General features: G+C 38.8%; 6 protein-coding genes across 6 annotated transcripts; 4 read left to right on the top strand and 2 right to left on the bottom strand.

Moving 5' to 3' along the window:
- Positions 1–561: 561 nt before the first annotated feature.
- AK88_05198 (uncharacterized protein) lies at positions 562–3,762 on the bottom strand (the record flags this gene model as incomplete). Its single annotated transcript, XM_012482800.1, has 1 exon — positions 562–3,762. The coding sequence occupies one exon, from the start codon at positions 3,760–3,762 to the stop codon at positions 562–564; it is 3,201 nt and encodes a 1,066-aa protein (XP_012338223.1).
- Positions 3,763–10,722: 6,960 nt separating this feature from the next.
- On the top strand, positions 10,723–11,817 carry AK88_05197 (uncharacterized protein; the record flags this gene model as incomplete). The annotated part of the gene is made up of 6 exons (XM_012482799.1): positions 10,723–10,841; positions 10,968–11,032; positions 11,210–11,269; positions 11,376–11,386; positions 11,588–11,663; positions 11,759–11,817. 6 exons carry the CDS (start codon positions 10,723–10,725, stop codon positions 11,815–11,817), a joined length of 390 nt encoding a protein of 129 aa, XP_012338222.1.
- A 559-nt stretch (positions 11,818–12,376) lies between these two features.
- On the bottom strand, positions 12,377–13,198 carry AK88_05196 (uncharacterized protein; the record flags this gene model as incomplete). Its single annotated transcript, XM_012482798.1, has 1 exon — positions 12,377–13,198. One exon carries the CDS (start codon positions 13,196–13,198, stop codon positions 12,377–12,379), a length of 822 nt encoding a protein of 273 aa, XP_012338221.1.
- Positions 13,199–15,021: 1,823 nt separating this feature from the next.
- Positions 15,022–16,304, top strand: AK88_05195 (uncharacterized protein; the record flags this gene model as incomplete). Its single annotated transcript, XM_012482797.1, has 5 exons — positions 15,022–15,077; positions 15,260–15,346; positions 15,524–15,572; positions 15,731–15,886; positions 16,065–16,304. 5 exons carry the CDS (start codon positions 15,022–15,024, stop codon positions 16,302–16,304), a joined length of 588 nt encoding a protein of 195 aa, XP_012338220.1.
- Positions 16,305–17,712: 1,408 nt separating this feature from the next.
- On the top strand, positions 17,713–20,460 carry AK88_05194 (uncharacterized protein; the record flags this gene model as incomplete). Its single annotated transcript, XM_012482796.1, has 1 exon — positions 17,713–20,460. The coding sequence occupies one exon, from the start codon at positions 17,713–17,715 to the stop codon at positions 20,458–20,460; it is 2,748 nt and encodes a 915-aa protein (XP_012338219.1).
- A 1,093-nt stretch (positions 20,461–21,553) lies between these two features.
- On the top strand, positions 21,554–24,558 carry AK88_05193 (uncharacterized protein; the record flags this gene model as incomplete). The annotated part of the gene is made up of 2 exons (XM_012482795.1): positions 21,554–21,761; positions 21,911–24,558. The coding sequence occupies 2 exons, from the start codon at positions 21,554–21,556 to the stop codon at positions 24,556–24,558; spliced, it is 2,856 nt and encodes a 951-aa protein (XP_012338218.1).
- Between the last annotated feature and the right edge of the window lie 323 nt (positions 24,559–24,881).

Here is a 24,881-nt window from a genome sequence, read left to right as displayed (position 1 = left end):
GCCTCGTGGATCTCTTCGCCCCGCATGTCCAATGGAAGACATACACCTACACATATGTCCTTACAACCCTGCACACTTCTCCATGCTTCGTCCACATTTAATCTTCATTAAATTAAAAATGGAAATACTGATAATTTATGTTACACCTCAATGGTGCTCCATGTATCAGAATGAAAAATGCACCATGTAATTTCTCCATAAAAAAAAAAAAAAAAAAAAAAAAAACCCTGTGTATCATCTTCAACGCTCCATATACACAATTGTTGTTGTTCAACTAAAAAGGCACAAAACAGCTTAACAAAAAATGTATCTGTGCTAACATAAAAATTGAGAACACAAAAGCATGACGACATGGGGCGTACAAAGGGTAAAATGGGAAGCCAAAAAAAAAAGACAAAAAAGAAAAGTGCAGGGAAGGAAAGGGGGGAAAACAAGGGAGACTAAACAAAATAAGCTGACTGGAAGAAAAAACAGATGGACCCAAACAAAAAAAAAATCCTTGATAGGGTGTATATATATAATGCGTATTGATAGATAGCTGGAGCCGCCGCCTCCCACTTCTCACGTTTCTCCGTTCTCGAAGGTGCTCTGCTTATTCTTATTCTGATGGGCCTTGGTGTCGGAGCTGAACCACTCGAAATTTATTATGCTATTCAGCTTGCTACATAAATTGTTATGCTCGGACAAATTCACGTTCATTCCATTTTTTTTTCCGTTTTGCGCCGGTTGTGTGTTCATACCATGTGAAGATCCTGCCTCTGTCAATGGTGCAGCTGCGTGCGGGGGTAATAAGGCCGCCTTGCGGCTATCCTGTTGTCCCCTTTTCTTATGCGCACTGGTGCCATTGGAAGTAGGACTAATGGAATTATTTAAGCCTCCAATATTGCTACTACCACCACTGACGTTGTTGTTCGTGCCACCACCATTACTGTTACTATTGACAAGACCCTTTTGCGCAAAGTTATTCGTTTGCTTAGCCATTTGTAGTGCATTATGCAAATCTTGTGCAGATGCACCCATACCTGACTGGGTCTGAAAATGTAACTGCTTCTGCATGTCTTGTATATTAGGTGCACCAGAAAAGGGAGCGGGAGAGTGGGGACTACTTTGTTTAGGGTTCATTTCGACATTTCCTGCCATGTGTGTTGCATTTTGTGCAAGAGAATTAATCTGGTTATTATTTGTTGACATACCAAGCACGACACTACTACTATTACTACTGTTGGGGTGTCCCATGTTTAGAGCATTATTATTCGAAGAGCCATTACCTGCAAGGTGGCTGCTATCAATGGAGTTTTCATTATTATTATTGTCCAAGCCATTCATTCTGTTGTTGCTGGAGTTAGGGTTACCACTTCCATTCCATGGTGCCATAAAATTATAACTGTCATCGTTCGTGGCGTTCGAATTGGCTCGGTTGTAATACATGCAATAGTGCTTCTTTTGATTCCTCAAGTGGGGCGCACAATCGCAAGGCGCATTAGTACCGTTCATTTCAAAGTTGGCACTGCCACTATTCCCGTTTGTGTTATCACCTCCATTTGCTCCGGCACTACTACCATCCCCATTCACATGGTGCGAGGTCGAAGTGGCACCAGGGTCCACCATCTCGCTCTTCGTGTTAGACATGCTGAGCACATTATTATTGGCTGCTTTTTTTCTATTACCCATGTGCATCTTTTTAGCCATATTGGGCTCAGGCGAGGCACTGCTTGTATCACATAAATCACAAGGGTTGCTGTTTAAATTGTTGCACAGATTATTTTGCGAATGTTTTAATTGGTTAATCCAAGAGGCGTTATCAGTGGAACAGAAATTTAACTCATTCATGTCGTCAATTCGGCCATCTACTCCAGCTATTCCTACCCCCGCTCCATTCTTACAATCATCCTTCATGTCCTTGTTTAAGCGGTGCATCATGTCAATCACATGAGGAGAAATATTTCCTCTATATGGATCAAAATTATAATCATAATAATTTGGTAGGTTGCCCATGTTGGGTAGGTTAAGCATGTTGGCCATGCTGTTCATGGTCATGCTAGCCATACTTACTCCATTACTTGAGTCGTTTGCATTTTCAAACATATCTCCTGCACCATGGTTAGGCAAGTATAAATGGGCACCTTGGGATGCATTGCCATTGATTGAATTGGCCGCGGTATTACTGTTGGCGAGGTTGCTATTGCCAATAGGGTTATTCACACCATTTGCACTGTTCGAAGAGGCCTTCATGCCACCGGGCCCAGTACCATTGTTTTTCCCATTACTACTGTGTAGGTATGTATGCTTATCCATGTGTGGCATACCCATGTTCATATTATAATTTTGTCTGAACAGGGCATTCATTAAATGTTCCACATCTTTATTATGTAGTCCTAAATTTTCTTCCATTTTTAAAAATTCACTAACACCATTTCCTGCACCACCTCCCACTCCTCCTTGCATAAGATTCGAATGAAACATCAAATCGTTCAAGTAGAGCATATTATTACCATTACCACCGGGGCCACCCCCATTACTTCCACCGTTGTTACAAGCGTTGTGACTATTACCAGTTGCACAACCAGTACCGTTAACATTACTTTTGACACTGCTCAACATGTGCATATTGCCTCCAAACATGTTGGGCGGACCTCCTCCATTATGCAGGTACATTCCACTTGGGTCTTGCATGCCTTGAGCCATGCCTCCTAAATTTGATGAGTTGCTTAACGAGTTGTATGCATTGTTCATGCTATTTCTATCATTTGGGGACATGCCAGTGAGGTTGAAATTTCTATTCATGTTTTGCATATAGAACCCGCGATTCATGGGCATGAATTGCATTGGGATGGGAGTGCCATTGGGGGCAGCTCTGTTATTTAAATTATTTGCGATGTCATTACTCAACATCCTTGGTACCATCTCTTCATTTAATTGCTTCGTTTTACCTTTACCTGTTTTATTTTTTGTTGACTTTTTTCTACCGTTATTTTCTAGCGATTTCATAAATTCTACTGCTGATAATCGGGCCTTTTCCTTATCCATATTAAAATGTTTGGGGTGAAAAGTCCTACTTCTTCTAGACGCGCCATCATAGAAAAAAGCTAGCCAGGCACACATTCTCTTGTTCCAACTGACCCCTGGATACCCGGATGAAGACGTAGAAACCTTTTCTTCCTTTTTTATTCCTTTATTTGCAGAAGTGGTGCCTTTGGGCCTTCCTACTTTCTTCTTAATTACTTCTCCTGTTCCAGACTGGGCAGAGCCCTTTGTTGGGGGCTTATTGCTTCCATTCATCACAGGGCTATTCGCCAGATTACCAACGCCGTGGTTGCCATTCGACATGGTATTCACCACGGTGTTCACCACAGTGTTCACCAAATTATTGGCTAGAATGCTGGGGTCATTACTTGGTGAGCCTTTCATTGGTCTCATATTTGTGCTGCTGCTGTTGCTACCACTCTTGTTCATATTACCTTTTCCCAGGACATTACACATGCTGTTCAAGCTGCTCGTCCTTGGAGTGCCCACTGAGTTCATCATGTTGTTCTTCATTGGGCCGACAAAGGCACTGCTCATAGGGTTGCCAACAGCACCGTTCATGTTTCCGGCAAACCCGCTCCCCATAATGCTGCCCATGGCCCCCATCATGGAGGGGGGGGATGTCGCTGCGTTAAAATTGTTACTCACTTTGTTACTGCCATCGTTCGTTGCTACCTTCCTGTCCAGCGGCATAACTACCGGATTAAACGTCTGATCTGTATTCGCAACTTCATCCATTTTTTTTTTTTTTTTTTTTCTTCTTCAACGTTGTGTATAGCACAAAGAGGGTTAAGAATTATATAAACATGACAAAGTGGCCTTTTTGTTTTGTTTTTTTTTTTTGTCCCTATTTTTGTCACTCTTCAGATAATGTCAATTGTAAACGAAGAAGATAGTGTGTGTGTGGTCCTCTGTATTGCGCATGCAAAGAAAGCAGCAACGACAACGATAAAAACTGCTGTTCTGCTTCTACACACTCGTGGCAAAGACTAAAAATTCACACAAGCGCACGAAAACAGCACTAATTGATTGTGCTGGCGTTGGGACAGGTGTGACAAATATGTGCAGGTTCACACGCTGTGTTGTACCTGGTGCAAGATATTACACGTGGTTAGAAGAATCTGCAATGCAAACCCATCTAATTATCACACAACACTGTGGTATGCTATACCAACATATGCAAATATACACGCGCTGCAATATGTGCTCCCATACTTACTATATACACCGCGGTGTGGGGACCCAAACATACGCAATCGTACACACGTGCGCCGTTGAGTAAATCAAAAGAAGGGGAAAAATATATATATATTCACAGTGGGACACAATAGGAAGAAAGCGCGTGCAATAACACACCCGGTGTGTAGAATGCAGCTTTACCCAAATTGACACGAAAAATCAATACAGATGGGGTGAGAGTTCCACATAAATATAAATGACATAAAAAAGGTGCGTTTTATATTTGAATCCTAGCATGCACAGTTGTTACATGTGCTTACACAATAGGTGCATACTGGTAAGGCAACACTTACAAATGTATGTGCGTGCGCTGACTCTCAAACGCTTCGTGCCAAGCATGCGCAACAACTGCCGACATGATAAGCATGGTTTACTCAAAAGAGGGGGGGTACCACACCTGGCAGGTGCTGCTCAAAAAAGGCTCGCTTGTGTTTTGTACGTATTTTTATGCGCATCTGTACGTAACTATACTATATTGTGTGTGTGCATTTGCACATGTGCTTATGTAAATGGGTTGCGTGAAATGTACATGTGTAAAAACAGGAGTAAGTGTACACACATCTGAGGGTGTTGAATTTAATTAAATAGGCATAAAAAAAGAAAAAAAAGGTCGTAAATAAAATAAGGGAAAATGAAGAAATATGAGGGAAAATTACAACAAGTATACACATGTATTTCGATAAACGGTTTAAAAGGGAACATAAAAACGCACTGTGGTGTTACATACCTGCATGGGCACAAGTTAAAAAAAAAAAAAAAAAAAAAGCAACACAGGGGGAGAGCGCGCCTATTCATATTACACATATATTTGCACGCGCATATATACATGTTAGCGTCCCCGTCCTTTGTTAACAATAAAGAGAAGAACAATCCTTAATAATACGTTAGAGAAACTTTCTTGCAAAGAAAAAAAAATAAAATCAAATAAAACGACATATAATAAATAAATAAAGGACAGTTATTAAATAAAAATGAATAGGCAAAAATGAATAGCAAAAATGAATAGCAAAAATTAATAGGATAAAATAAAAAGGCTAAGAATATATTACAATAAATAGGGTAAAGTTAAACCTAATTAAATTAAAAACAGAGAATGTTCAATTCTTATACTCAATTTCGCGCGTAGGTCATTGTAAATAGTACAAATTACGCACAAGTGAAGGCGACACACAACACGTTGTAAGCGATGCACACATACATATGCATCAAACGCGGAGACACAAATTTGCAAGTGGCCTCAAAATATAAAAGTTACATAAAACACACACTCACATGTAGGGGCTATATATATACATTTCAGAGAAAAATAACACAAAGCACAATTTCGTTGCATCAAATTTTAAAAAGGGTTACAAACGACTGTTTTTGACAGATGCAACGTTGTAAAAAACAGGGAAAAAAAAAAAATTTTTTTTTTGTCTAAAAAGGATGCATACATATGCACACCATAAATAATACCCACATGCGTGCAAGCGTAAAGGTATATGTACAATGTGCCACTGCGGCGTGACCTTATATGGTGCCGGTATTTGTCCCGCACATATGTATATATACATATAAGCATACACACATATAAGCATATATACACATATGCGCATGCACAAATATACGTACCGTGTGTGTTCAGACTATTACACGCGCAGTGCTCATACATTCACATATATGCACACACTCCAAAAAATCAAGCCACCTTTACATGTCAAGTGTGGTTGCAATTTTCTCTGTTGCAAATTATATAAAGTTGCTTTTTTTTTTCTTTTTTTTTTTTTTTCATTCATGTGCTTCTTTTCCTTTTAATTATGTTCATTGGTCGCGACATATATACATATATATGCATACATAACATACGTACATGTTACACATCAAAAATTAACACGCCATGGTGATGTTCTCTTCATTTCCTCTTTCCTCAAATGGTTCGTAAAAATTGTACTTCCAAAAGGGGAAAAAAAGAAAAAAAAAAACACACATCTCGTGTGGCGAAAAAGGGGGCGCAAAATGTATGTTCACGCGTTGAAATGTTTTTTAAAAAGATGAAAAAATGGCAACATGTAAAGATGCAAAAAGAAAATAAATAAATGAATTATACGTAAAATTATCCAGATAAATGTAAATATAAAAATATGCACAAAAATGAAAACAGCCTCAGCCACTTACACTGGGGCCCATGAACTTACGTACCAACATACGAATATAAACAATTCCGTTACACATACGTCTATGTTCCAAGTACATTACACATAGGCACTTGTTCTCCTTAGGTGTAATTTGCACTGGTGCCTTCTTTGCCCCCTGTGCGCTCAACAAAGGGGGAAGTAGAAAAAAACACAAGCGCGGTGTGCTGCTGCCACTAGCCTCTCTCCCGAATAATTACACGTGGTGAATGGGAGTGTTTTAATGCCTCCCCGCTGGGGGAATATAGGCTGCATATAAGTATGGGTACCGTAACGTGGCTGGAGTTATTACACATGTGCATTCTCATATAAGTATACACGCACACAGGTGTACTCTATTATGTGCGTATTTGTATACGAAAATGCACAGCACCCGCGGGTCTATAAAACGTTATTCAACCCGTACAAGTTGGTACGCGGTGTGCGCGTCGCTTAAATGGACTTGCGCATGGACTATTTACCATGTGCGTACACACGCGCATGTGTATATATATATATGCAACGTATGTTTGTATTATGTGCACTGGTGGACGCACGTAAAAAAACAAAAAAAAAGTCGTGCACTTAAATATATATGTGTACAGTACCGCGCGCGTGCTTTTACGTAATATACATACGTACAAATATGCACATATGCTACAATACGTACAATACTTACAATGCGTACAAGTACGCACGACATGCATACCGTGCTTTGCGTACGCGTGTGTCACTCGAGAGCAGATTGACAAGCGTGCGGACTACATACATATGCATGTAGTATACGAGTACACGTACATGAATTATGTGAACAAAAAAAAATAAATAAATAAATGCGTGACTCATACACATATACACGCGAGGCGCGTATGTTCTTGGCGTAACATCAGAATGGTGAGTGTATATATATATGTATATAAAAATGTTCAGGAACGTTCAAGCATGTACAAATGTGTACAAATGCGTAAGAACAAGTAAATCATGTATATATAAATGCTATATATACATGTTACTTGTATAACAACTTACATACATCCACATGCATATATATATATATATATACATACGTACATGTAAATACGTACGCATATATACATGACTATGAGGCGTATGTGCGTATATAAATATATATATACAGCTTTTTTTTCTCAACATGTAAAGGTAACATTTAAATGACCCTTTGACGCATTTAAATCGCTTGTTGTATGTTGAAATTCAAAAAAATCATGCATTCCAAAACAGCATGTAAAATTAATTTGCGTAGCAAAAATATATATTTTTCAGATTCACTTAATTAAAAAATGCATCACCATTTTATATTTTCATGCGAATATATATATATATATATGTAAAAAGTGGGAGTACATATATATAAATACGCAATAAATATATAAATATATAAATATATATATATATGTACTTATATTACATACGCATTTATACTCATATACGCGTACAGGTACCATGCTTGTATATAAATTCAATTATTTTTCTCTCTACAAATAAATTATTCGTCAAATTCAGGTGCTCGCCATTTTATATATATGTAAAAGGGAAGAAGTGGTTGGGTGAGCGGTATATATAAAAATATATATAAAAATGCGTAGGCAAACATATACAAAAATATATATATATGTGGATGCGTATATATATAAATTCATATACTGGTTGCACATCACTATCACATCACATAAACTTGTGCTCATGCCCTATGCACTTCGTACGCCGCGCACGAAAATTTTCAGGTATAATTTGTAACTTTATATATATATGTACTTATTTTATGTACATATAAATATATATATATTGTATATATACAACCTATTTTTTGCGCGCGTTCATTTTAAGTTGGTATATACGTATACTTAACTGGGTTTACATTTCGTCCACGTATATACTGCTGCGTGTTTATGTACCATATATACAATATACGTGTATTTATTTATTGTACCCCTTTCTGGTCTTAGGGGGGGTGGGTACCCCCTTTTGCTGAAGCACGTGCTGGTGCCCTTTTCTTTTTCGTAGAACCTGCCCTTATACAGGCATTTCGCATAAGCGCCCCCGTCGCATGTACGGCTGGGCTAATTTTTTTCAAGCTTGCATGCAGGGCCTTATTTTAAAAAAAGGAGATGCTGCGCGGGGCCCATACACAAAAGTGTATATTTATATAATGTATATATAATATAATCGCAACTTATATATATTATTATATACATTTTTACTACAGAATCTGCCCCATAAATTAGTAATTTCTTCCCCAAATGCATAATCACGAGAAAAAAAAAAAAAAAAAACCTTCTTTTAAAGCAGCTGAGAGACAACTGCAGCGACGAAGTTAGTCCAAATCGTTATGCAGGCTGTGCATTGCACGATTCCAACTCCAGCTCTTCACGCGCACGTATGCAAGTAGGTACGTATAAACATATAAACAGGTCGGGTATACATATACTCATGCGCAAAATGCACATGAGGCGGTCACGTGCCTTACCATGTTGGTTTACACTCTTGAGTATGTAATTATGCGTGCATCCAACAAACAGCAACTAGGGGTGGGCCTCTCCTTCCCACCAAGTTGTTATGATGTAAAAATGTTTATAAATGTGCTGACAAAAAAAAAAAATTCACAACATTTACATTAAGTTATACGTGCAAATGTGGCAAAAATAAAAGGTACTACGTAGACATAGAACTTAAAAAAAATTGACAAAAAAAAAAATAATGACATCGCACAAGAAACACTGGTGTAAAAAATTGTTACATTGTAGCACTCGCCCTTTACAAAATGTGTATAGCCGGTTGGTAAAAGTATTTTCGCCTTTGCTAATCCTATAAATGCGTGTATACGCAAAATACGTAGGACTTAAAAAGAGAGAAAAAAAAAAAAAAAATTAATGCGCAGAAACAACCGGTGACAAAATTGAAACGCACGAAACGTGATAAAATAATTGGACTCACAACAAAGGGGAATAAAGACAAGGGGAAAGGTACAAAGTTCGCACATGTAATAACGTGCCCATGTCCTCATGAACACATGAAAAGGGGATGACAATGTGAACTCACGCGCCTACCACTTACCCCAAAGAGCATTTGAATCTGCTTGGATATAGCACTGTTTCGATAAAGCAAAAGGCAACGAAAGTTGCCCAACAGGAAATATCGCCAAGTACAAAAAAAAGAAAAAAAAAAAAAAAATGTTGCGGAGTAAAATTTTCACCTGACCAGCAAGGTAATAATAAAAGAAAAAAAAAAAAAGTTCATTTAGCTGTTACAAATGGTAAATTCCGCACAATGGAATTAGCTACACATTAGTCAGGTTGGCAACAAAAAATGGACGCATTTTAAGTGGGTGAAATGTAAAGACAAATAACGCATCGTTGTGTTCATTTTGCGTGTAAAATATACACACTCTAGGGTTTTTAACCACGACGTGCTCTTCATCAATGAGAAGAGAATATGTTCTATATTTGTCGTGGATTTTTTACGCCACCAAAAAAAGAGGGGAAAAAAAAGGAGCACCCAAATAAACAAGCAAATTAAAGCAAAGTGGCGGCACAGTCTCACGTAAAAATACACAGCCTTCATTTTTAATATGCCAGCAGTTTCTCGAATAAGAGGAATTAGGGAAAAGACAAAAAAAGGCATAGGGCAAATGTGTATATATGTATATTTTTTCTTTTTTCTTCTGATGAAGGAGGTTTTTTTTTCTTTTAAATTCGTTGTAAAGATAGTTCCACTTTGAATTTAAGAAAATGTATAACATTGTGCAAAACTGTAACTGCAATTTATAAAAAAAAGAAAAATATATGTATACACAATGTAGGAGTATGTGCGTGGGCACACTTCAACCAATCGGAAAAAGAAAAAAAAAAAAAAAAACGATTGAGTCCACTATGCTTAGAGAACCGTTTATGTGACGATTCCGAAGTGTGTATGTACACCGCGTATATTCTGTTGTGTAAAAACACATTGGGGAGGGATGTCTCCATTTGTGCCTCTGTGTTGCCTCCATTGCGCACAGGGCCGACCATAAAACGGCTAGTCAAATCGCGAGAAAGGTCATGATGAAAATACTTCTATCAAACCGGCATCAGGTGAAAGACATAATTGCTTGGGTTGCACATTTTGAGTTATTTGCCCAACTGATGCATTCCCGTGTCCACATGGGCGCGAGGTATAAAGACGCTTAATACAAATGTCACAAATAAAGACGGGTGTAGTGGAAACGAATATATAATAATAATCGAAATAGAGTTCAAAAAAAAAAAAAAAACAAACAAACAAACTGATAAACGAACGAATAAAAAAAATGATGAAATCAATCGTGCCGCTGCTTCTCCTATTGGCGCTGGCCTTCACCCAAACGGTTAGACTGCAAACAACGAACGATGTCCCTTTGATCAATTACCAAATGGTCCCTTCGCAAAGGTAGCGCTTAAGCATGAAGGAAAATAAATCTTATTTCTGAAAATGAAAAAAAAAATGCTACGCACGTTGTGTGCTCAAAAGGTACCTGGACATCTCGCGTCATTAGTGGCCTTTCTTGTGTATCAGATGGAAGGTGTCCGCAAAGGAGTTGATGAAGTTTAAGGAAAAATTGAAGACTTTTGTGGCTGCAGGTTAATTAGAGAAGAGAAGAAAAAAAAAAAAAAAAGACAGACCACTAAAGGAATACCTGCGAAGCGAAGTTGTTGCCATAGTGGAGCACCTTCACAGGGGTGCCAAGTACGCGTAAAAGTGGCCAGCCGTCAGCACACCGCCAGCGTTACACCTGACCCCTTCCTTTTACTTTAAAGAAATTCAGAAAGAGGGATCCATTCTGCTTCGAAAATATTACAAGGAATTTTACGCATCAGGTACTTTTTCCGCGCCCCTTTGGAGCATTTTTTTTTTTTTTTAAACCATAACGATGTTGCATAAATAATGAATTTTTTTTTTTTTTTTTTTTTTTTTGTTGAGCAGATGAACAAGGGGTAAGAACCAAATGGACGCATTTCAATTTGGCAATTTGATGAGGACACATCCTATGTTTTGTGCTCACCGCGACTTTACATTTTTTCCCCTTGGGGAATGCTAGCGCTAACTAGGAGGAGACTACATGTGTAGATATGTTGTTGTGTGTATTTATCATTCTCCCTACGGGGACACATTTGTCCTTTTCCTTTTGCACTTAGGATGAAGCCCAGTCTGGGGAGTCTCCCCAGGAGAAGGAAACTGATGATGCGTCTCCGTCTGAAAAGACAGAAATGGGTAGAAGAACGCAAATTCGCTAGGGTGCATGTAGAATTGTGTGTTACATTTTATTCCCCACATTGCGCCATATGTGCCATGCCTTTTCTTTGCAGGCGACCAGGACGAAGCCAGTAACACCCTTGACTTAAACGGCCCTATACAATTAATTTAAATTTTGTGGAAACGAACGGAAAAAAAAAAAAATAAATAAATAAAAGATCAATCTGTTTTGTCACTGTTTGTGCTGTTCTCGCGTGCATATATATACGTGCAGCGCTTGTTTTGTTGCATTTGTTTTATTTTATTATAATTTTTTTTTTTCCCCACATTTTGATACGTGTTAACGTGGAAGCAATGTGACATGCAAACGTTTTCACATGGTGACATTTCTTGACACCCACTTGTGCTGTTGTGCTTTAACTATTTGCAAAAATGTAAAATTTGCGCAGCTGGCCTTTTCTCCATGCAACATGCACAACGTAAAATTACTCGCGCGCATATTTGTGTGTGCATATAATCCAACAGCGGCCTGCAACAGGTGAAATTGTATAAAAAAATGTGCAGACTGTACAAAAATATTGTGCGAGTGGCCTCCAGGGGTGTATATACACCTGGGTGTATATGCCCCTGGCTGCCATCGATCGAATGTTTAAACGGAAAAAAAAAAAAAGCCATCACATGTTATGCTCCAAATGTAGTAAAAGAAATACAACTTCCCATCCCCCCCCTTTTCAATAGACCTGCTTTTCCAATTTCTGTATATCCTTTTCGAGCTGGTTTAGCTGTTTTTCATAATTTTCCTTTTTTTTTAATTTTCGAACAGAGTTAATGTCCACCACATGGGATATTTTCAAATACTCCTTATTAATTTCGTTGTATTTATTTTTCAGTTGTGTTAGCAGGATTTCCTTTTTCGCTTCCAAATCTGCGGCCACTTTTTCTTCATCAATAATGTCTTGCTTTTTCAAATTTTCTTTTTCTTTTAATTCATTTTTGATGTCAATGAGGTATGGACTGACTTTCCCGTAATCTTCCTTAGTCAATGGGTTTTCACTCAACAGGATTTTCCCCTGTTTTTTTTTTACTAGGACAGGTTTGGAATGAATAACCTCCACGGCATTATCATATATGTAATCAACGTCGGCCGTTATGTTCATGAGTGGTATATCATTTCGGTCTGGCAATGGGTCTTTAATTTTTTTTTTTTTTTTTTTTACTGTTAATAAAGTTGGGTTGACTTTTTTTATTTCATTTAATGAAGGTATCATTTGATTTTTTTCTCCTTTTTTTAGGAGTTTTTTTTCATAGCTTATTTGTAATTCTTTCACCTTTTTTTGTTTCTCTATTTTTTTAATGGACTCCCCAGACACGTTAGATATGTTGTATCGTTTTCCCCTCAAATTGAAGGTCGAATAACTTGGCATTACGTTCGGGTCATGTATTGATTTGTACAGAATTTTTTTTAATTTCTTTTCATCACATTTTCTTATTATTTCATACGCGTTGTCATCTTCCAACTTCATGCTTTCGAATAGCTTTTCGTAGTTCTCCATTTTAGTTTCTTCTTTTTTTGTGCCCGCTTTTCTACGTATTTTTTATGCAAGTATTTTATCCTTATGATCTACTTTACGTAATAATGTTTTCCAGTTCACGAGTTGGCTTCTCAAACTTGTAGCAATTATGCGCTGAGGACTCTTCCTCTTACGCAGTGTGTAATCCCTTGCGCAAAAAGGCGGGTGGCAAATTACCGGGAAAACCGCGAGGCGGCTTAGGGGGCAGTGAGATTGGACACGGCGAAGAGGAAAAGGAACTCACGCCCGCTTTGCAATTTTCATTCACTTAATTTTTCGCGTCTATATTGTGGAAACGTATTTTTTGTATTTGGGGGAATTTTTTTTTTTTTTTTTCCTCGCAACATATTCATGTGTACACGTGTATTCCCTTTAATGTAAATGAGAGTGTCTAAAAAGAGGCGAAAAAAAAAAGCCCGCCCCTGGACAGATGAGGAAATTATTTTCTCTCCATTTGATTCCAACTTTTTAGGAGAGAAAAAAAAAAACAGAGAGTATACTGTGAAAGTCTACGCAAAATGATCCGTCGTACGAGCAAAGAAAAATTATTATATAAATATGCTTTCATGCGATTTACGCGTTTTATGTATACTAGCGCGCGATTGTGTAAACATAATTGCACGTGCGCTTGTTTACATTTTGTTGCCTCGGCGCGTGTGGGGACCTAACAAAGTGACGTCTGCCCATTTTCGCGCAGCCCCATTGAATTGAATAGCTACGCAAAGTTATTTTGTCCTTTTCCTCTTTTCCGCTAAAAAGTGGACATGTTCGAATTGGCTTTTTATCCACCCTCCCGTCCGCATTGCAAAAAGATGCAACAAAACAAATTGCCAATAAATGAACAGGGACGAACGTTATTAAGCGAACCTCTTCAATCCCCCGCCCAACTGAATATGGAGACATGTAAAAAATTGACAACTGCGCTAACTGTCCTGGCTTTACAGGAACATTATTAAGCGAATGGGAGAAATGCCCGCACGAGCCTATTTTTCTAGTTAAGCCGTTCCCAAATGAACCTCACTATCGAATTATTATTACAAAATTCGTGTTTCCCGCAGCTCGTACTATACTTTGTGTACACTGCCTTTCTAGGGATTACCCCCTTTTGGATGTTAATTCGTGGCCTACGTACAGAACATGTTCTTATTTCATCACGTACAACTTTGCCTGTAGGAATTGTTTCAAATGTGGAACCCCGCGCATACCCGTGCTTTTTATCATTGTGAGGTAAAAAAAAAGAAAAAAGAAAAAAAAAAACATTCCTTCGTTCCTCTATATTAAAATAAACTAAACTGCGCGGTTATTTATTTCCTTAAAATAAGTCGTTGTTTAAAATTGCGCGCAAAAAAAAATTAGCTAGCACCTTGCCGGTTCATAATATTTTCCCTTGTTCTAAAAAAAAAAAAAAAAAAAAAAAAATTATGACCTGTCATGTAGAAAGTTCAAACGGTAACCAAAAAAGCTAGCCGTGTTCAATAGATAGTTAAATTGAAACAGTAAATCTAATTTGGTGGAAACTTGTAACTATGTAACGCGCTTATGCTTTGTTATATATTGCGCATGAGTATATTTGTTACATTTGGTCGCACTTGGAAAAGGCAACGTTGAAACTGAGAAAAAGTAGCCTTATAGCTCCAACCACAGAATAAAGAAGTTAAAACGGGAAAGCATCTTTTGTAAAAGGGGCTCTATACATTTTGCGGTTCATTTTGTTCACCCATTTTGTACTGAAGAAACAGCTACAGAACAAATTTAGTTTTCTCTTTCTCCTTTCTTTGAAGATTCGCCGAACCAGTTTGAACAAAATGAGGCCCCTTAATGATAACGAGACGATGCTGGTGTTTAAGAAGCTGTCGAAATAGTAATACGCGAATATGCCCAGCATATGCCTTCGTGCGTGCGGGCCTGTATATATCTACGTTGCTGTGCATATGACAAATTTGTGAGAGACATCCCACCCCCTTATGAAGCGCTCACCAGAGAATGGCAAAGCGCAAGTAGTGTACATACGAACACATATAACCATTATTGCCATTTGTGCAGCGTCGGAAATAACCTGTTGAGCATGCTGTCCTACAACAACGAAGAGTACGTATTAAGGTTGCACAGGTCAAGCGTCTACTTCGTTCGGTAAGTTTTAATTAAACCAAGGACAGAAAATATGTACAGGACATGTTGATGTGCTCTCGTAACTGTGCATATTACCCCCCCTCAAGCTAGTTGTGAGATGCGCGGTACACATACCACATCGATTAGCGACAACCCATTCACCCCCCCTTTTTTTTTTTAACTGAATCCCCCTTTTAGAGCTGAACTGGCGAAACAAGCGGAGGCAATAATAAATAAAAATTCATTGGTGAGTTCAGTGAAGACCTGTGCAGCGGGATTAATGATATAAAAATTACTGCGTATGCAAAGTTGCTGCATCGCATATGTTTTTCAGGAATGTATGATTCCACCAATGTTTGGTGTCCTGTTTTAACGTGTCCATTTTTTTTTTTTTTCTCCTTTCAGATATCCCTCGGAATATGCCTCGGGAAATTCACGAAAGCGAATAACTTTTTCATAAAAATTACGTCTCTATCATTTTTAAATGACTTTTGTATTCACAAAATTTGGCTGAAGGAATCTGGGGAGAAGAACTTTTTATTTGGCAATAACGTATTGAAGGTGGGTTACTCGCGGGGTCTTCTCCCCCATGTGCATAATTTGTTTACGCTTATGTAGAGCATATATACATCCATGTTGAATGTATACACAAGAAAAAGTGCCATTCGAAGGGGCGTTTTTTACATCACAGGCAAACACACAAATGTACAAAACGATCCTCGCGTTTCCTTCCATACAGAGTCATCTGCTAAAAGTTAGCGACAATATAAAAAAGGGAGACGGAATTATCGTCCTCTCGATGAACGACAGCCCCATAGGCTTTGGCATATCCATAAGGAACACCCAAGACATAAAAATTTTAAATGTTACTGACATTGTTCTGATTCACCAGGTATTTTACTTTTACCCCTTTTGCGCGACACATGCAAACAGTTTGGACCGCAGCAATGGGGGACATACTTTACGAAATATTACGTAGACATGCGCGGAACGTTCTGTGCCCACCTTCTGGCTTAGCACATTAGTGTACTTAATTTGTTCTTACACTGCCCACACATGTAAACTTTTCCCGTATGCTTTTTTTCTTCCTTGCAGGGGGACGTGGGTGAGTACTTAAGAAGCGAAGCAACCATATAAGGAGGATCGCCCAAGGAAGACCATTTTGTTTTTTCCTGTCCACGCTTCCAATTTTGGCTCATCGGGAGTGGTGCACGGAAGAGGGCAATACGTAAAAGAAGTACCATGATGGTATGTCCAACATATGCACGATATGCAAAATTTGTTTATTTCCTTTTTTTTGTTTTTGTCAGCTTGATATGTTTGTTTGTTTTTTTTTCTTTTTCTTTTTTTCCCCCTCTGGTAACCTCTTCCTTTTATTGTGTACATTTGTCCACTCCCCCCCCTTTTTTTTTTTTTTTTTTTCCTTTTTTGCGTCATTTGATTTTTGCATATTCCCTTTTGAAGAATAAAACATTTTTGAAACATCCATTTTGAATATGTACCAACAAAACTGGTATCCTATACGCAATTTTTTAAATTTGCAAAGGTACATAATGGAATAAGTTCTTACGCATGTAGAGTTTCTCACTTGCGCTGAGTCGACAACTGTGCTATATGCCGGCAGGGCAACATCATCCCTGTTATTGGCTAGCTTAACGGTTGCTTTTTTTTTCTTTTTTTTTTTTTGCGGCATAGCGTATACATGCTAATGTTCGGACAAAGCGTTAGTAAAATAGGAGGCATAACTAAAATGTCCTCATAAAAGAATATATGTAAACGTTATGTCATCCCTTATTCGCATCAACCTGTAAAGGGCATTTCTCTTTGTCCCGCGGCGCTGCAGAATTTACAGCGTGGCGAAGTGCGCATACCGGTGGAGTGCCTTTTTTTTTAAAACAAATGGAAATAAAAAAAAATAAAATAATACGTTTTCGAGGAAATAAAATTGCAACGTTGGTGATGAATACCCCTTTTTGACAGCTTGTCCTTCATGCGACAGTGCGGACAAAATTCGCAATGACGTGTAAATGAGGAAAAAAAAAGCAATTAAAATAATAAGAACTAATCAGCAATTTTTTTTTTTTTTTGTTTTTTTCGTTTGCCATTGCGCGGGAAGCATGTACAACTGCTTTATGTAATAATTTAAACGACAACCACGCCAAAACAACAATTCTGCTGAATGGGAGAGTCGGCTTTGAAGTTGACCCCGCGCCACCAACCCCCCAAGTGGTAAAACAACAGTCAAGGGGAAACCTTCGAAGGGTTCCATGTCCCCCATAAATATACTGCTCTCCTTTTTACATCGCTGCGAAGGCGTACATCCGTGCCTGATCCAATACAGGACATTTCATTCCTAAAGAGGGGGAGAAAAAGGACAATAAAAAAAAATGGGGAAGAAAGCTATTGCGAAGACGCAAAAAAAAAAAAAACACAAAGAGATCGAGCAGTATGAGGCCAGGACATTCAACAGAGACATCAGCAACAAAATTAAGAGGAAAAGTTTCAACCTACCAAGAGTTAAAAGAAATGGAATAATAACGTATGACGATGACGACGACGATGATGATTACAATGCTGGGGGAAGAGGACGGCGAAGTGGTCTCCATAGCGGTAGCCAGAACGAGGAACAGAATAGGAAGAAGAGTAAAAAATTCGAAAAGGGACAACTGAAATTGAAGAAAATGCTAGAAAAAATAAAGAACAAGAAGAAAAAAATTAAAAATCCGCTAGAGGAAGAAATGACCAAAATTGAAAACAAAATGAAACACTGTCATGATATAAGAAATGAAGTGGCAGTCATTTCGAATAGCATCATTGGGAATCAGGACATGCACATTGAAAAGTTCGACCATCTCTTCTTCATATTTAGGGAAAGCTTGACGAAAGGGAGGGAGCTCAAGAGGAGGGCTACCATCGGAAATGGCACTTTCCCAGGCGCAGGCACTACTAAAAGAGATGCGGATAGAAAGACGGACAAAAACGAATTGGAGAGGAAGGTTAAGTATTACCAAATGGCCAACGCTCTGAGCTCCATATCCATCTGCACGGTGCTCAAGTGCATAACGCCTTCATACAAAATTATTGGTAGTGAAAAAATATCAGGGGAGAATAACAGTACCATTCAAAGGAACGAAGAACATACCTCTTTAAAAGGGGAAACAAATAAGGGTCTAAACTGTATTGAAGGGGGAGGCGCCATGAAGAGCCTGTCCAAGCTCATGATAAATGTAAACAAGATAGAACAAAAAATTGTTCAGTACTTTAAACAGTTCTGCAGCATCCTAAAGGAAAATATACGCAACAATGTAACTCTGTTTGTGAATCTGCTATGTGAAATTGTAACGGTAAATTTGCACCTGTCCAGAAGTGAAGGGCTTTTTGACTATCTCACTTTGTATGCGAATATACACACGTACTCGAAGAAGAAACACAACGCCATGGTAGAGAGGAGAGGAGGGCTGACCAAAAAAGGAAAGACTAATATACACCTCCTTTGTATGAAGTGCCTAAACACGATTAAAGAAATTATTGACAATGATTCAAATTTGTCCTTCACCATAACCCTAGTAGACTATTTTACCAACTCTCTTTTTAAGAGGGAACAAAATGTGAGTCCTAACTTATTAAAAATTTTTTCTCAAATTAGCATCACGGAGAAAAAAATCAGCGCCAAGTTATTTTCTGGTGAGGATGCAAACGATGGTGGTTTGGGCAAATGGAAGGATGACAATGTGAGGACGAAGACGAATGTGTGTGGGGAGTTGAGAATTATTGAAAAAAATACGGAGAAAATATTGGACCAGCTTTTTTTAGTGTACTTGTGTGTGTTAAGGGGTTATAAGAAGCACTCCGTTGCGTTAGTGAAAAACGCCCTGCAGGGTATATGTCATTATGCGCTTTATGTGAATAAGCTCCTCATGGATGATGTCTTTGCCGAGGTGAAGGCGCTGGCCACGGTTGGAACCGCTGCGGTTGGTGAAGCGGCTGATGAAGCGGGTGGCGGAGGTGGAGGCACTGCACCGCCACCCCTAAGACTGACCGCCGCGCGCATTTTTCTCGAAATGATAAACAAAGTGACGGACGACAGTTTCTACATTGACTGTTCCTGGGTGGCGAATACCCTCCTGTCTCTGCTAGATTTATCCTTGCCCTATTTCCACCTGGGCTCGGTGCACTTCCTCCTCGAGGATCAGAATTTCATGTACAGCAGCTTCGGCGACTTTGGAAAATGCAGCCAGAGTGATCCCCTCTCAGGGGGAAGACAAAACGGTACATATGTCGACAACGCGGAATGTAGTAACCGTGGAGAGGCAAACGAAAGAGGGCAAGTACAAATGGGGTCCAAAAACACCAGTGAGAAATATAACTTTTGTGCAGAGCTTCTGTACTGCATTGAGTTACTGCTAAACACAAAAAGCTTCACAAGTAACTACAATACATTCAAGTCAAACAACAATCAGCTACTAGCCAGAATAGTCTTCGAGTTACAAAACATTGCTGTGCACTCAGACTATATAATATCCTTTTGTATTTTAAATGTTATTCAAAACATTTTAAAAAAATACCCACTTGTTAGATCCATTGTAGATGAGGACGGAATTGTTATCTCTTCCATGAATGATAATTTGTCCATTTTTTTTTCAAACTTTCTGTTTCATTCCTCTTTTGCTGAAGACGTATCTTCCTTGGGGTTCAACATCTCTTTGTTTGACTCTGATGAGAGTAGGAACGCCATTTTGAATAACTACATAAGTCAGCACGTGCGGGAAAAAGACCCGAACAAAGTGATCCATTTGAATCTTTCCTTGAGTGAACCCAGAATTGTAAACGCACACACATTTATGAAGTACCCCCCAGAGGAATGCGCCAGTAAATTTATGCAATGTGGTTTTAAAAAGTCATCAGCTGCCCCCCGTGATGGAACTCATGGCATGGGTTTTAAAAATGCCTTTTGTGGGAACTCTTCCCTTGAGAAAAAGGCGGGGATTAAATTCACCGGCACAAGTGCAAACTTGTCTGTCAGCCATGTCCCTGCACACATGCTCACCGCGATGGACTTTGTCGAAATTGTTTTTTCCCCCTACGAGGAGTTGAGCAAATATTTTTCAAAGGACTGCGATAAGGGAGAACAGTGAACAACGAGGCAGATTGACTGTCGCCACTTTGTCATTTGTTTTTTTTTTCTTCTTCTTTTTTCTGTTAACTTTTTTAAAACTGCGATCACATACCTTGTACAAATGCGTATACATATTACACATAATATATGTACACATTGTGACCACACAACTGTGTGTACGCTGCCGTCGCCGCGCAACTACGTTGTCGCCTCTCAGATCAAAGCTCCCTCTAATGGGCAGTCGTGCTGATGAAATATTCCACCCCTTCTTTTTTCTCATGTAAGTCCACTAAGAAGGAAAAAATTGAAACGGGGAGGTGGGTCCACGAGGGGGACACCTCACAAAGTATAAAACGTAATGAGTGGGATGAATTGGGATAGGACGATGACCAGCTTTGGTTTGTATGAAGAACTGTAGTTTGCATTTTACATATGCTTGGCAGAACATGTTCTTCTGAAACGACTTCGTAGTGGGCCTGCATATTTGACTAACTTCCTTTTTGTGCTTGTTCGAGGTTACCCCGTTTTATTTTATTTTATTATTTTGTTTTTTCCTGTATTTTAAAAGTTGTAAAGTATATTTTTTTCCTCTTGTTTCCACATTTGCGAGGTGAAAAATTACACTTTTTTGTTTTTTTTTTTTTTTTTTTTTGTTCATTGAGCTTATCCTATCGAGCTTGCTCATCACATTATGATTACGTGAACTGTTCGTGCCCTTCGCAATTATACTTCTTATATTTTATTATATTCCTTTTTTGCTGTTATTTTTTCCCTTTCGTGTAAAATTAGTTTGAACGAATTCTCCCCTTTCATGCCGGGCACGGTATTATATCCGATTGGTTGAGTCTCATCACCGTATGCATATTTGCCTCATTCGTTTACATTTGTTCGTATGCTGCGCGTTCTCCCCCGTTCCTTATTTGAGTTTTTCGAGTAAGCAGGGGCGCAGATTTGAAAGGTGAAGGGGTAGAGGGCAAGTTATAACCCAGTTGCAACGCGTCACATGAAAGCGGTAGTTATAAGCGCGGTATAGCAGCAAACCGCTAACGGAAAAAAACCCCAACTGAAAAAGCGATAAGAGGAAACTTGAAACCACACGAACCCACCGAGTGATGCATCAAGCGAACAAAGCGGAGGGGAAACAACCATCTGTCGCACAGCTAGATTTTCCGGATAGCGCATCAGACGACCACATCAGCGTAGAGGAGGGAAATGTCTGGGACACGGACATAAACATTGCAGACGATGACCTCCTTGTGTTAGGCGATGGTGCACAGGGAGGTGGAGAGGAAGCGGAACCACCCGATGGGACCAATTCAGGTTAGGGAAGAACCCATTAAACATTCGTCCCGTGAAGGGGTTGCTACTGCATTTCCACATGCGCGCACAACTATGACAGAGACCTCTATATTACCAACGTGAGTGTTTCATTTTTTTTTTTTTTTTTCATTCTTGTGTACACCTTGCAGGGGATGCGCTTATGGAGGACACCTCCAGGGTGGAACAGAGTGACGAAGCACAGGATGGACACATGCTTGAAGAAGCGGCCACCGTGACGCAGCTACAGAAAGAGTGTGACATTTTAAAAAAAAAATTAGAGCAGTATGAGAGAAGGAACGAAGAACAAGAAGCAGCGCAAAACGAATTGATGGAACAACTAAAGACATATGAAAGGAATTCGAATCAAATGAATGAAGAAAATTATGAACAAGTTAAAACGAATTTTAATAAAATTAGCATCCAATGCGATGAGTATGAAAAGAAGTTGCAGGAGGTGTACCTTCAGATGGAACAAGGTAAAAATTTGATGAAACAGAAGGAAGAAGAAATGAAGGAAAATATGACCAAGGCAGAAGAAGAGCTGCTGAGGAAAGATCGGATCATAGGGGACATGCAAAACGTAATTGAAAACTACCAAAGAGGAATAAACGACTCGGAGAATAACCTTAAGGAGATTGAAGACGCAAGAATAAATGATCAACTCATGTATAAAAAAGCAGTAGACAATTTAGAAGAAAAAATTTCTTACCTGGAAAAACAAGTAAATAACAAACAGGAGGAAATTTTTGAGTTGAAAAACAGAAATAAAGAATTGAATGATGAATGCACATATTTGAAAATGAAGGAAGAAAAAAATGAACAAAATATTTTCAACTTAAAATCAAATTTGCAAATGAATGAAAAAGAAAGTTTTGTCAAATATGAAATGATTCAAGAACAGAATAATAAAATTGAACAGCTGATCATGGAAAATAAAAAAAGCTCGAAAGATATAGAAGTTCTGAAGAGTGAAAAAGGAAAAGTTGAAAATGAAAATGAAATTTTAAAAAAAGATTTACTGTACTTACAGGAGAAATTAAAAAGTATTGAAAAACACAGCTATGATATTTACGAAATGAAAAATTATGTGGAGACGGTTATTGAGCAAAATAAGAATTTAATGGAACAGTTGGAGTGTGAGAAAAACCAGAAGGAAGAACTGAAAGGGAAAATAAAAGTTTTTCTTACTGAAATGAATAACTCTGCAATATGTCTTCAATCGTATAAAATGAAATGTTCTTTCTTTGTTGATATTCTTAGAAAGTGTGAAGCGAAAATGGGTATGCTTCAGATGAAGATGAAAAGTTACGAGTCTGTGAGGAGTGGCCATGCCAGGTGGATGGTGCACCCTGCATTGGGCGTAGGGGTAGGGGTAGGGGAGGTAGGAAGTGATCATCCGTTAGACAGCATCAAACAAACCATCCTCCTCAGAGAGGAACTACAAATGGAGATAAGAAAAGGAGAACAAGTCGCAGAAAAAATGCTCAAGCTACAAAACATGGTCAAGGAAAAAAATTTACTCATAAATGAAAAGAATTACAAACTCAACAAATATAAGCTTCTTAACAATAATCTGAAAAATGCCATCATGGGGTACCAATCTAGCATGAAGGCAATGAAGGAAAATATACATAACTTAGAAAAACAAATCGCAGTCAAGGAAGTGAAAAGTATAATGGTACCACCAAAGGTCACTGTGCATGTTTCCAAGCTAGCCTCATTTGAAAATAATTTAAAAAATGAACTCAAGGGACTTATTGGAAATTCTTCTACCTTTTTAGAAAGCACCTTTAAGTATATAAATGAAAACCCTATTAAAAAGAACCTCCAGAATAAAGCCTTCTTTTCCTCCACAACGGAGAAGAAAAGTGACGACGGGGAAGTGAAGGGGGGGAGCATTGTTAAGGAGACCCCCGCAAGTAGTGTGGTGTCCAACGCTGAAGGGACAATACCCAATTTGGCTAGTACCAGTATGGGCACCGCCAGCCCAGGAGATGGTAGCCTCGCGGATGTCACCGGGTTTGCCAAAAATTTTATTTACACGAATATGAATCGAATCCCCAATTTCATCCCTGAGCAGAACGGTAAAAATGGGTCAGGGCAGTTTGGTGCGGCAGCGAGAAGCGAGTCTCCCCAGCTGAGCGGAGACGATATTGCGTGGAAGGATGATGGAGCATGGGTAGAGGGAACGCACGTAGAGTCGAACCAGGTGGAACACTCCAAGTCAGATGCAAAGCCGGACGCAAACAACAAATACATCGACCTGTTCATGGGGAAAAAGAACCTGAACAAGGTCAGCAGCACAAGTGATATTTTGAACGTGCAAAACGTTTCGCAATTTTATGCAAACACGGAAAATAAAATTAAAGACTTATTCGTCCTGAATAAAAAAAAGGAGTCTCCGAAAATAAAAGAAAAGGAGGAAGACCCGAAAAGTTCCCATTCGAATGAAAATGCATTTTTCCCCATGCACATCTTCGGTGGCAGCAAATTGAAAGAAGGATTTCCAACTCCTCCAGGGGATGTAAAAAACGAGGATGAATTAGGTGGTGCGCCCACATTAATGGAGAACTCAAGTAAGTACGACCTTGCTGGGAGCAAAAAGAAGTCCCTGCATAGTTTGTATTATGATAACAACCCAGCACCAGAGGGGAATAATACAAAAGAGGAGACAAAAGAAACGGACAATCATCAGCAAAAGTTGCAGCCCATTTCGTCTGACGAAGACGCACAAATAAACGACGATGTGTGGAATGAGAAAATCGATTTGGACAACTTCGAAGTGGACGAGTTGTAAGAACAGAAAACTGCATTGTGGGCACCTCTCCAGCAGAGGTACGCTTAGGAACCATCGCTGTTAAAGTAACAAACCAATGTGTTTATATTTTCTCGTGAGTCGCATCGTGCTTGTATTCCATAGGATATCCACACCATATGTGTGTATTGTTTGACTTGTTGGAAGGAGGAGAACAAAAACGCCCCACCAACAGAGATTGCTCCCTTCCATTTGGACAAGGGGCGGTCCTTTATTTGTAACAGTTTTAAAAATTTAATTAACTTTGTTTTTACTTCATTTTGCTTTTCTTTTTTTTTTTTTGGTTCATGTTGATGAAAACAAAA

This window comes from Plasmodium fragile (assembly GCF_000956335.1).
Source record: "Plasmodium fragile strain nilgiri unplaced genomic scaffold supercont1.101, whole genome shotgun sequence".
Lineage (NCBI taxonomy): Eukaryota > Apicomplexa > Aconoidasida > Haemosporida > Plasmodiidae > Plasmodium > Plasmodium fragile.
Note: the sequence above shows the minus strand (reverse complement) of the source record. Positions and strands in the feature narration are given on the sequence as shown.